Source organism: Taudactylus pleione, unplaced genomic scaffold, assembly GCF_031769625.1.
Source record: "Taudactylus pleione unplaced genomic scaffold, aTauple2 ptg000317l, whole genome shotgun sequence".
In the NCBI taxonomy this organism is placed as follows: Eukaryota; Metazoa; Chordata; class Amphibia; order Anura; family Myobatrachidae; genus Taudactylus; species Taudactylus pleione.
Window position 1 is genome coordinate 213611 of NW_028284718.1, and position 13263 is coordinate 226873.

Consider the following 13263-nt stretch of genomic DNA (forward strand, 5'->3'; position numbering starts at 1 on the left):
AAGTGGTGTCAATTAATACTCTCTTATTTAGGTTGGATACATTTACTGAAAATGATCTCCTTCCCAAAACTTTTATACCCTTTACAGATCTTGCCCATCTTGTTAATGACGGACTTTTATATAGATTCCCTTTAGACCAATAGTTTTTATCTGATCAGCATTTACTGGTTCTTCTCACTCTCATAAATAGAGTTGTCAGATGACGTTGTTAGTAATCTGTTGCCATGATCCCTGAATGTGTTAGGGTTAGGCACTAGGGAGAGGGTTAAGCTGAGGGTGGAGAGGGGTGGTTAGGGTTAGGCTGCAGGGGACAAGGGTTAGGGTTAGGCTGCGGGAAAGGTGGGGTAGGGTTAGGGTTAGTTTACTTACCTGCAGGCACCTGCATTTTAACCGCTGGGATTCCGTAATCGGTAATTGCGAGCCCCGTCATTGTGTGAGCCAGCATTACATACCCAACCCTAGACCTTCCAATTGAATGTGTGCTGGAGAGATACCAGGTGATTATTTTAGGGAATCCCTTTAGGTATAGCATACTTGCCGACTCTCTCGAAACGGCGGGGAGCCTCCCGAAAATCGCTACCCTACCATATCCCCCATGCCGGGTTCTACTTCCCCGGTTGCACAATGCCAGTAATCTCGGCATTGAGTAGCGGGGACAGGGCTGCGATAACATGATTGTGCAGTCATGCCCTCTGCCGGGCCCTCAAAATAGCATCACTCCCTACCCCCGCTGTGCCGAGGCAGCCAGATTGTTGGCAAGTCTAATATCATTAGAATGATATTACTCTCAGATCTGTGGTCTATGAGATATTTACTATAGGTAGATTTTAATAGATTTTTATCAATGTTAAATCAATCAAAATTGATCAACATCGATGTTGTGTTTCTTGGGCTAAATCACACATTTACTAACAAACAATGGGCCTGATTCAGACCCACTCGCAAGCGGCTGTCCGCTCGCAAGTGGGTCGATGTTGTGCACTGCGCATGCGCACGAAGGCGGGAGCTCCGTCATGCGCATGCGCCAGACGCGACGAGCGAAGGACTTTCCTTCGCTCGTTGTGTCTGATCAAAGGGGGCGTGCTGTCGATGTTGATTGACAGCACGCCCCCTTTGGTGGGCGTGCCTCCTTGACGGGGGCGTTCCCAAGGGAACGCCTACCATCAGAAGCCGGCCCACTGACATCACTAGTGATGTCAGTGGGAGTGATTTTGGCTCTGATAGAGCCAAAATCACTCCGGGCCTTGCGGTTGAAAAACTCAACCGCAGGCTCCGGCTCGCAGTGGCGATGGTCGCGATGGTCAAGACCATCGCGGCCATCAACCTGCACGCTCGTACAGGCTGTGGGTGGTGACCCACAGCTATACGATCGTCCAGGGAGGACGCTCCATAATTATGGAGGACGGCCCCCATTCAGAGCGTGCGCTCTGCTCAGAGCGTACGGCTCTGAATGAGGGCCAATGTTTGTTTATTAAGTTTTAGTAAATGTGTGATTTAGCCCCAGAAACACAATATCGATGTTGATCAAAAACGACCTTAGTAAATATACTCCTACAGGTGTGTATAGCAATGTTCAGATACAGCTTCCCGTACAAATTGATGGTCTTAATAGTAATTGTTGAAAATACTTTTCTGGGGAGAGGAGCCAGCTCCAACAGTGCTTGTGCAGCTGTCTTGTCTCCTTCCAGCGGGCTCTGGGCCTGATTCAGAGCCGGATGCTATTTGCGCTCGCTCGTTCAGAAAAAGGGGCCGGCTATTTAAATTGAGCGCTCGCTCTTTGCGGTCTGTTGACGCCTCTATGTCTGAACGAGGCGAACGAAACATGCGCTCGCTATTTTGTAAAAGCGCCCCCTGGCCGCTCGCATCATACGTCATCTCCGCTATTTATTAGATTAATCGAGTACATCGAAAGGCGTCTGAACTGCTCGCAGTGCTTGTGGTTGGATTTTCCTACCGCAATCATGCGAACAGTTCAGGCTAAGAAACAACCAAGTGACGTGGTCGATGACGCTGCTTTGTTAATTATGCACACCCTTAAAACGCCCGTTTTGACCGTTTGGCACGCCTGCGTTCGGATCTCCACTCCCCGTTTTCAAGCACCTTCCCGTTACCACCCACAAACGCCTCATCCTGTCACTCAAATTAGCAGGCACTCGCTATTTTGTGAGCGCTCGATTTCCGACCGCACTGACTGGTTGGCGCATGCGCATTACGACCCATACGCATGCGCAGATGTGCGAACATCGCTCGGAGCGAACGAGCGGCTCTGAATCAGGTCCTCTGTTTGGTGTTTGTAGATCTATGATCCTGCATCCCTGGATGTTTCTCTGTAAGAAACTGGAGGGTGCAGTGCAGGTGCTCGTCTCTCCAGCCAGAGAGAGAGTCTTATTGTGTGTAGTGTGAAAGTGAGGATGGGGTTGTTTGGTTCTGTTCTCTGTTGTCACATGACGGGGATACAGAGTAGCGAAACGTAGTGAAGTTTTATTTTATTGAAAGTGCCAATTTCCTGAAGGAGGTTGTAGGTGGGGTGGACGGCCCCCAGTATGAGGGAAATACTGTTATGCTCTTTCTCCACATCTATAATATATATAGACATATTCAGAAGGATTTCAGGGGGTACCAATGCCTTCTAGTGTGGAAGTGTGTATGTTCTTGCATAGTGTAGTCAGTACAAAATATATTTTTATAATTTAAATATATTTCACAAAAAAGTTCTCTCTTTAATTTTATTTGAAATTTTACTAAAAAATAATCCTCAGCGTTGTCACTTGCAGGAGACGGTGCAGAAGCTGACTGAGGAGAAGTCAGCACTGCAAGACACCATCTCCTCACTGGAGTGCCAGAACCGCTCTCAGGCTGACAAGATCCTGACACTTGAGGCTGAGATCAACAAGCAGCATAATGTAAGTATGGTATCTCAGCACATGGCAGTGCTACACATAACATAAAGTATATATAATACAGGCTATAACATGATGCATTATTATCACACATAGGGCTCTATGTACTACAATCCGCATTGGTAATGCAGATTGTAGTGTGATATTACCGACTGAATTCGCATTGCGAATTCAGGCAATATCACAGGGATTTACTACGAAGCCCTTGCAGGGACAGAGCTTGCGATAAAGGGAATCCCTTTAGGTATAGCATACTTGCCGACTCTCTCGAAATGGCGGGGAGCTTCCCGAAAATCTCTACCCTACCATATCCCCCCTGACGGGTTCTGCTTCCCCGGTTGCACAATGCCAGTAATCTCGGCATTGAGTAGCGGGGACAGGGCATCGATAACATGATTGTGCAGTCATGTCCTCTGCCGGGCCCTCAAAATAGCATCACTCCCCTACCCCCGCCCCCCGCTGTGCCGAGGCAGCCAGATTGTTGGCAAGTCTGAGGTATAACATTAGAATTATATTACTCTCAGATCTGTGGTCTATGAGATATTTACTATAGGTAGATTTTAATAGATTTTTATCAATGTTAAATCAATCAAAATTGATCAACATCGATGTTGTGTTTCTTGGGCTAAATCACACATTTACTAACAAACAATGGGCCTGATTCAGACCCACTCGCGAGCGGCTGTCCGCTCGCAAGTGGGTCGATGGTCTGCACTGAGCATGCGCACGACGGAAGGAGCTCCGTCGTGCGCATGCGCCAGACACGACGAGCGAAGGACTTTCCTTCGCTCGTTGTGTCCGATCAAAGAGGGCGTGCTGTCAATGTTGATTGACAGCACGCCCCCTTTGGTGGGCGTGCCGGGGGCGTGCCTCCCTGACGGGGGCGTTCCCACGGGAACGCCTCCCATCAGAAGCTGGCCCACTGACATCACTAGTGATGTCAGTGGGAGTGATTTTGGCTTTGATAGAGCCAAAATCACTCCGGAGCTTGCGGTTGAAAACCTCAACCGCAGGCTCCGGCTCGCAATTTCGATGGTCGCGATGGTCACGACCATCGCGGGCCATCAAAATGCACGCTCGTATAGCCTGTGGGTGGTGACCCACAGCTATACGAGCGTCCAGGAGGACGCTCCATGAAAATGGAGCCCGGCCCTCATTCAGAGCGTGCGCTCTGCTCAGAGCGTACGGCTCTGAATGAGGGCCAATGTTTGTTTTTTTAAGTTTAGTAAATGTGTGATTTAGCCCAGAAACACAATATCAATGTTGATCAAAAACGACCTTTAGTAAATATACCCCTATAGCAATGTTCAGATACAGCTTCCCGTTACAAATTGATGGTCTTAATGGTAATTGTTGAAAATACTTTTCTGGGAGAGGAGCCAGCTCCAACAGTGCTTGTGCAGCTGTCTTGTCTCCTTCCAGCGGGCTCTGGGCCTGATTCAGAGCCGGATGCTATTTGCGCTCGCTCGTTCAGAAAAAGGGGCCGGCTATTTAAATTGAGCGCTCGCTCTTTGCGGTCTGTTGACGCCTCTATGTCTGAATGAGCGAACAAAACATGCGCTCGCTATTTTGTAAAGACGCCCCCTGGCCGCTCGCATCATACGTCATCTCCGCTATTTATTAGATTAATCGAGTACATCGAAAGGCGTCTGAACTGCTCGCAGTGCTTGTGGTTGGATTTTCCTACCGCAATCATGCGAACAGTTCAGGCTAAGAAACAACCAAGTGACGTGGCCCGATGACGCTGCTTTGTTAATTATGCACACCCTTAAAACGCCCGTTTTGACCGTTTGGCACGCCTGCGTTCGGATCTCCACTCCCCGTTTTCAAGCACCTTCCCGTTACCACCCACAAACGCCTCATCCTGTCACTCAAATTAGCAGGCACTCGCTATTTTGTGAGCGCTCGATTTCCGACCGCACTGACTGGTTGGCGCATGCAGGAGACGGTGCAGAAGCTGACTGAGGAGAAGTCAGCACTGCAAGACACCATCTCCTCACTGGAGTGCCAGAACCGCTCTCAGGCTGACAAGATCCTGACACTTGAGGCTGAGATCAACAAGCAGCATAATGTAAGTATGGTATCTCAGCACATGGCAGTGCTACACATAACATAAAGTATATATAATACAGGCTATAACATGATGCATTATTATCACACATAGGGCTCTATGTACTACAATCCGCATTGGTAATGCAGATTGTAGTGTGATATTACCGACTGAATTCGCATGGCGAATTCAGGCAATATCACAGGGATTTACTACAAATCCCTTGCAGGGACAGAGCTTGCGATAAAGCTCTGTCCCTGCGAATCCCCTTCGGAGCCTTATCACGGTATTTTCGCAAAAAATACTGTGATTAAGTGCCCGCGCATGCGCCGACCGGCCGCCGCTACTACCCCCCTCTGGCACTAAGCCCGGCACTAAGCCCCGCCCCCCGTGATCGCGGACCCCCCTCTCCCTTACTTACACTTACCTGCATGCTCCAGGCCTCCAGTGATGTTCTCCATTCCTCCGGTCAAGTGATCTCCCATACTGCACTGGGGCCCGATCACCTGATGACCGGGCCGCAGTGCACTGTGGGAGACCAGCTGACCGGAGGGGAGTCATCACCGGAGGCCCGATCACAGGTCCCTGGAGTCAGGTAAGTAATTTTTTTTTTTTCTACAGTAATCAGCTTGCGGTCTGTTTAGACCACACAGCTGATTACTGGGACCGACTCCCGGCTCTGCTCTCCCCGTTAGAGCAGGGCAGGAGGCCGGTAACCGGGGGAGACCCTGGATAACGCCACCTCAAGGTGGCGTTATTATCAGAGGGCTTTCCCTGATATTTTTTTCACATTTATTTTTAGTAACTCTGGTCGGCTCACATTTCCCATTACAGTTATGGGAAATGCGATCTGCTTTACAAAAAATAAGTGATACTTAGGGGTTGGAGTAGAATTTTATGAATTCTACTCCAATTGCCCTATAGTAACTATAGGTGATACTAAAATAATGTGAAAAGGGTGTGAAAATAGTAATAATAATAATGTTAATAAATAGAGCCCATGGTACCAAATTCAGATTACTAAAAGCATTTCTGCCATTTATACTGTTCATACACATATATACAGTGCCTTGCAAAAGTATTCACCCCCCTTTGCATTTTTCTTGTTTTGTTGCCTCACAACCTGGAATTAAAATGAATTGTTTGAAGGTGTGCATCATTTCATTCACAGAACTGTGAAGTTGTGTTTTTGTTTTTTTTAATATTGTGAATCAAACAACATTTAGGACAACATAACTATTCACACCCCTAAAGTCAGTACTTTGTCGAGCCACCTTTTGCGGCAATTGCAGCTACAAGTCGCTTTGGATAAGTCTCTATCTTGCCCCTGGGATGTTGCCCATTTCTCAAGGCAAAACTGCTCCAACTCCTTCATGTTGGATGGTTTCCGCTTGTGAACAGCAATCTTCAAGTCAGATTCTTAATTGGATTGAGATCTGGGCTTTGAATAGGCCATTCCAACACCTTTAAATGTTTCCCCTTAAACCACTCGAGTGTTGCTTTAGCAGTACGCTTCGGGTGATTGTCCTGCTGGAAGGTGAACCTCCATCCCAATCTCAAATCACAGGCAGACTGAAACAGGTTTTGCTCAAGAATATCCCTGTATTTAGCACCATCCATCTTTCCCTTGACTCAAATCAGTTTCTGAGTACCTAGAAACCCCCCCCCCCCCTCGCCAACTGCTCCATCGCCGCGCAGCTGAACTATTTTTTTCTTGTAAAGATATGCTCGGGCTCCTGCTGAAGCTCAGGCAACTGTGCCTGCTGTTATACTGTGCTGGCTGTAGGGGGAGCTGCAGTGGAAGCACGCAGCCCCTCCTAGGCAGTTCACGTGGGAGCACCAGCATTGTAAGAGGCTGAGAGCTGCTGCCGGGTGACAGAGATTGTACTGCCGTGCCTGCAGTCTCTCCTGGAGCCGCACCACAGGTCTGTGTTTCACATGTGGGGAGCGGTATGCTGGCGAGATGGACTGGGAAGGGGGTGCCGACGAGGCGAGGGGGCGCGGGTGCTGGCAGGGGGGGGGGGTTGATCCTTAATAAATGATTCCAGAGCTGTATTTATTTGTGTTTTTAAGTGAGAGGTGTGTGTCAGTGTGTCTGTGTAGTCTTTGTCAGTGTGTGTCTGTGCCAGTGTGTGTGTCTGTCCGTGTGTGTGTCTGTGCCAGTGTGTGTGTCTGTCAGTCAGTGTGTGTGTGTGTACGTGTCTGTGCAGTCTTTGTCAATGTGTGTGTCTGTGCCAGTGTGTGTGTCTCTTACTGTGTGTGTGTGTGTTTTATTTTTAGTCAGTGTGTGTTGTGTGTCAGTCAGTGCGTGTCTGTGTAGTCTTTGTCAGTGTGTGTGTCTGTCAGTGTGTGTCTGTGTAGTCTTTGTCAGTGTGTGTGTGTCTGTGCAGTCTTTATCAGTGTGTGTGTGTGACTGTGCCAGTGTGAGTGTCTGTTTCCAATGGAGGACTCAATGCCGCCTTTTTTTTGTCTTGGAGGGGCTGAAAAGCTCCACATGGTATTTTCCCTATCTATAATTGAACTACGAGACGGCACACCCGAAACGTATTCAATTCATCCATTTTTTTTTTCTTTCTTAAAGAAAAAAGATGTAATAAATGGATTAGCAATCTTGGATTATTGAATACCCGAGGAGTGCTGCCTGTATGTGTTTAGGTTTTTTTGTCATTGGTTGTGTAACCTAGTATTTGGAAACCCCCCTTTGAAAATCCTGCGTTTGCCACTGGTGGGGATCCCCAACCTCCCGATTTGACCACTCGTGGCACTGCGCCCCACAGGTGGAACAGCGGGACAGTACTGTCCCACTGAAATCGGGATGTTGGTGAGGGGTGCGCCCTCTATGGGTGGTGCCCCTGTGCGACCGCACTGGTCGAACACCCCTAGCGCCAGCCCTGTATTTACATATAATATATATTATACATACAGTAGTTGGCACATCTCCAGGAATTTCCGATAGACTCTCAGCTTTGGGTAGGACCTCCTGGACTCCTGGGAGAGCAGGTAACTTTCAGGGAACCTGCACATCACGTCATTGAGCCCTTATCACATTAGTGAGCATTGCAGGTAGCGGGTGCTCTTCTGCTTTAATATGTTTTACTTTTGGATATGGGGAAACATTGTTAATCACATTCATTTCTAATTTGTATATTTTAGAAGCAGGCAAACCGAATGAGAGAGCTTGAGGAGGAAAATGCGAGGATGAACAAATACATTCAGTCTGTGGAGCATGACCTACAGGAGTGAGTATATTGAGTGTAAATGAGAATTCCAGTTATTTGCATACATTTTCCCTAGAATCCCATTTGGGATATTCGTCTGACCTAGGAGATAAGTGGTGTTGATTTCTTCAGACCAAATTCTGCTGAAGTAACTTTTATTTCTGTGAAAAGTGTAGTAAGGTTACTAACGTCGTACAAAGCCAACCTTCATACTCTGAACCGCACACAATGCCGATGTTCACATAGTTGTACGTGCGCAAAATTCACTTAAAACTCTTATGCATTGGAGTCGGCCTGCACACGTGCGCAATGGTCTTGCGATAGCGGTTGCAGAGAGGACCACCCACAGTTGGCCCAGTCATGGGCCAACTGTGGGTGGTAAGGGGGGGTAGCAACTCAGATGCAAGCATTTTGTGGCCTTCCACTGCGATCCTGTACACAGTTTAATGCTCCTCCATCTAATGTTCTAGAAAGCCATTCTGCATGACTATAGGGTTACTCAGAAGTCTGATGATCAACCGATGTGTGTCCGATGGTTGCATCCTCATATGCAAGCGGCGTATCTGAGATGCCGCCGGTGGGTGTCTCAATACAAATTCCTGCGATATTTGCATATTTATGCACAGCAACCACCTACGGGATCGCAGTTGTAATGGCATTTGCATCCATCTCTGTATAAGGAGCAATATTCTTTGTAAGACTATGTTGTACTCATTGTCCAATCCTATCAATCTCTACAGGATGAGAAGCAGAGAAGAGAAACGGAAAAAAGAATTTATGGATATGGAGACATTAAAAACAAATCTAGAATTAAAGGTATGTTCCCAGGTAGGCATAAATAAAAATATATATAGCCAAAAAGACAGCTTCATATAAAGGAAAAGTGTAAATGTTTGTGTGCGGCTGTGCAATACCGTCCATCTCTGAATCAGGTCCTAAGTGTTTAAATCACAAGTCTATATACTCTATATACTGATCAGTTAATGAAGCAGCTGAACAAACATAAAACATCATCTGAGAACAGGTAATTTCAACTAAATAATTGCTATTTCCTTATGTTCTGTCCATATCATGAGGTTTTGGACACTGCCAAATAAACATATATCTCATCTTTCATCTCTGCTCAAGCTTCTAACCCAAAGAGACTTTTTAATACTTTTAAATTACTTCTTAATCCTCCCACACCCAACCCACCAGCTACTATCAGTGCACAGGATCTTGCTTCCTACTTCAAGGACAAGATTGATAAGATCCAAAATAAACTTTAATTCATTGGGCCTAATTCTGATTCAGACGCATCCACAGCTACGTCTTTTATCATAGCCACATCTGAAGGGCCGCCGTCAGGGGGGGACTGCCGGGCCCGGAGAGAGCGGGGGCCCGGGAGACAGCAGTGCAGAGTATATGAATCAGCAGTCGGGGAAACACAGCGCCGCCGGCAGTATTTGATATATGGTGCCGGCCGCAAGACATTACAGCTCGCGGACCGGCAGCCAATCAGGAGCAGCCTTTGCGGCCGTTCCTGATTGGCTGCCGGTCCGCGAGCTGTGATTGGCTCGCGGGCAGCGTCGTATTTCAATTACCGCCAGCGGCGCTGTGTCTACCCGACTGCTGATTCATATACTCTGCACTGCTGTCTCCGGCCTGGGCCCTCTGAAGAAACAAGGTAGGAGGAGTCCCTGCCCTGTGCCCCTCCGATCCACCTACTGCAAGAAACTAGCAAGCCTTCCCTGCCCTAACGCTCTACTCCAGCCAACCTTCCCTGCCCCCTGCTCCCCTAGTCTAGCCACCCTTCCCTGCCCTGTGCCCCCCCTAATCCAGCCAGTCTTCCCTGCCCTGTCCCCCACCCCAGTCCAATCTTCTCTGCCCTGTGCCTCCCCACTAGTGTACCTAGCCTTTCCTGCCCCCCCCTAGTCCAGCCAGCTTTCTCTGCCTTGTGCCCCCCAATTAAGATCCAGCCTTCCCTGCCTTGTCCACCCCCAGCCCAACCTTCCCTGTGCCCTCCCAGTCCAGCCTTCCCAGCCCTGTGCCACCCATTCCCATCCTGTCTTCCCCACCCCAAACTTTGAGAATTTTTAAACTGGGTTATGCACTGAATGACGGCCAACCCCCCCCCCCCCCCCCGTGTAGTTCCACCCACATTATATACAGCTCCTCCCACCTCTGCACCATCCCCCGGGGGGGGCCATGCCTTCTTTGTCAGTACTGGGCCTCACGATTTCTGATGGCAGCCCTGCACGTCTGCGTCTTATGCTAATTCCGCAGCTGATTGTTCAAATACTGAGATGACCATCAGTGGCATCCTGCAGCTGTGTAAATTCATCTTGGTTCATCTTTAGATGACCCATTGAAATTTGCACCATCCAGGGACAGTTTCTCTGTGTGAACAGTTCTGCATCTTAATACTGGACATACACTGCCAGATAAAATGCCTGTCAGGCCGACAGAAGTTTTATCTAAGCAGCCTGTCACCCTGCAGATATCGTTGGCATACATCTCACAGTGTATTGGCCCCGATATCTGCGATCCGCCCCTGGGGAGGAGACATTTCCTTCGCCGTGAAGTAACACGAGAAATGTCTGTCAGTCGGCCGCGGCTGGGTATACACTCCCTGATGCGGCCGACATTTAACTAACAAAGGATCGCATCAGATGGGCATGCTGGACAATCTGGCATGCCCGACCATTACCCCTGGTCGCCCGCACACACACTGCAATTATCGGGGGGATCTGCTGATATTGGGCGGATCGCCCCGATAATTGTATAGTGTATGCCCAGCATTAGACGCAGCTGCTGTCTGTGATATCCCTGTGTCTGCCTAGCCACCCCCGTTACCTTCTAGGAACGTGCACTAAAACCCACACTCTCTGCGTCCTAATTGTTCTGCATCTTGGTGCGGTAACAATCGGGACACATGCGCATACTTAAAGCATTGGCCAACTGCTATCTTCTCCATAACAGACTTCCATTTTTTTTCTCGGAAGAGGGATCCTAAGGGTTCCTCTATGGTGCGGGCGGAGGCAAAGAAGGAAGTAATTATACATCTGGGTGAATAAAGGATCTTTATTGGCGCAAATTGTGGCAATATTTTCGGAGGCTAGCTGCAAATAACAAAATATGCCCCAAAACGTTCTTCTACTGCTGTTCAGCTCTGTCACTTCTTACATTGGCTGCTTGTATCTTACAAAATCAATTCTGAAATACTTCTACTAATGTGCAAGGCTATAAACAATAGTACACCAACATACATCTTGTCTCTTGACTCCAAATATCTCCCAACTTGACCCCTCTGGTCTGCACAAGATCTCTTGATGGTCTCTCATCCACACTCATTATATGCGCCTATTCTTGATTACAGGACTTTTTCCACAGTGCCCTTCCTCGCACAACAACACTTTATTCTACTCTACAAACCTTCTCTTATCTCTTCAGGCAAGCTCATCTCCAGGCAAGCTTAACAAATTCCAGAACTTATCTTCTACCTAATAAACAATATTTACATTAGGTTTTTTCCATACTCAACCAACCCTCTGATAAGAGGCCAAAATTGGTGCCAACATTGCTGTGTGTGACTGGACCATACAGCCCACTAATCACTTACCCTTGCATTCTGGCCATATGCAATTTCAACCAAAGATATCTGTGTCCCCACCTGTAGAAAAGTAAATAAAACTATTTCCACCTTACCTTTGCTTTTTGTCTCTGCATTTCATAGGTGACCAATGGCAATGTAGGGAGCCAGTAGAGAGGAAGTTCTACAATTTCATCCTATAAAATCATGGGACTTCTAGCCAATGAAATACCTTGTCTCAGGAGTGATATGCTGTGTAGGGAAGCCGCAGCTGTTTCTTATTGAAACTGTTTCCTGATTGGCGTATCATGCTGTAACAGAAGTAAAGCCAAAACACTGTCACAGTTCGAGTGCAATTCCGATGTTCACGTAGTTGAGCTAATATTTGACACTGCGCATACGTAAAAAGTTCTAGAAACCCCAATGACGCATGCATTACACAGTGTATGCACACAGATGTTGTTGCAATCTGAAAAGTCAGTATCAGAAAGGTGGCAGTAAAGTGATGGCCATTCCTGGGTGGTGACTGGGAGGTGGCCTGAAGGGAATGCAAAAAAGTCAGTCTTATGGGTGTGTTGCGGCTACATTCTCAGATGCAGCGCTGCAGCCACAGAGGCCATGCTCAGACCCTGAAACTGCACTTGCCATAGGGCTGGTGCACGTGATGGTGCGCTGATGGTGGTGTGTCAATGATTACTGGCGGTGTTGCAGCGTGCTGAGATGCTAAAAGTGGGTGTCTCAGTACTTGCACATTCAGACGCAGTCTACTACACCAGGGTAAGGCTGAAACCAGCATTTGCATATTATCACACACGCGACTCCGGCAACAGACGCAAAAGCAGCAGAGTCCATCTCTCAACGAGGCCCAATGTGTGGTATAGAGTGTGCATGTAGTTTTCCATAGGACTGTTACTAGTGGGTTGTTGGTAACATTTTCAACCAGCCCCTTTGTCGCAGCTCATAACGCTGCTAATTGTGAGGGGGGTCATTATAATATCGGGCTTGATTCAGAGATGCACGTTAATACCTTTGCAGCTGCGATCCTGTATGCGACTGCTGTGCGATAATATGCAAATGTTGCAGATGTTGAGGAATGTATTGAGACGTCCACCTGCGGCAGCATCGGTCGTAGATCCTTCAGTAATTGGACTTCTAATTAGCCCTAAGGTCGCACAGAATGGCTCCATGTACTGAGACGCTGCTGCCACTTTCTCTCTGTACGGGATCGCAGACGGTGACATGCCACAAAAACGGTTGTGACGCGTCTGCATTCTTTGCCACCACCCCCCGTTGCCTAATGCTCCCTGCGTGTCACATTGCTGATTATCGCTTAACTGTGTAGACATCGGAATAGCATACATCTCTGAATCAGGCCCACAGACTGTAAACATGTGTCAAGGCAAAATATTACTATGGGGTATATTTTCTAAGCAAGTAATATCCCCCCCTGGTAGTGCCCCAAGTATTAACCCCCCCCTGGTACTGCCCCAGTAGTAATACCCCCCTGGTAGTGCCTCCAGTAGC

At 47.9% G+C, this 13263-nt stretch overlaps 1 protein-coding gene across 1 annotated transcript in view; it reads left to right on the forward strand.

The window, feature by feature from the left end:
• CALCOCO2 (calcium binding and coiled-coil domain 2) overlaps positions 1 to 13263 on the forward strand; it is a 199930-nt gene that overhangs the window by 78684 nt on the left and 107983 nt on the right. The window contains exons 8-11 of the mRNA XM_088442773.1: positions 2775 to 2903; positions 4843 to 4971; positions 8104 to 8189; positions 8909 to 8984. Of these exons, the coding sequence (XP_088298899.1) occupies positions 2775 to 2903; positions 4843 to 4971; positions 8104 to 8189; positions 8909 to 8984 (420 nt within the window). The remainder of the gene's footprint in view (positions 1 to 2774; positions 2904 to 4842; positions 4972 to 8103; positions 8190 to 8908; positions 8985 to 13263) is intronic.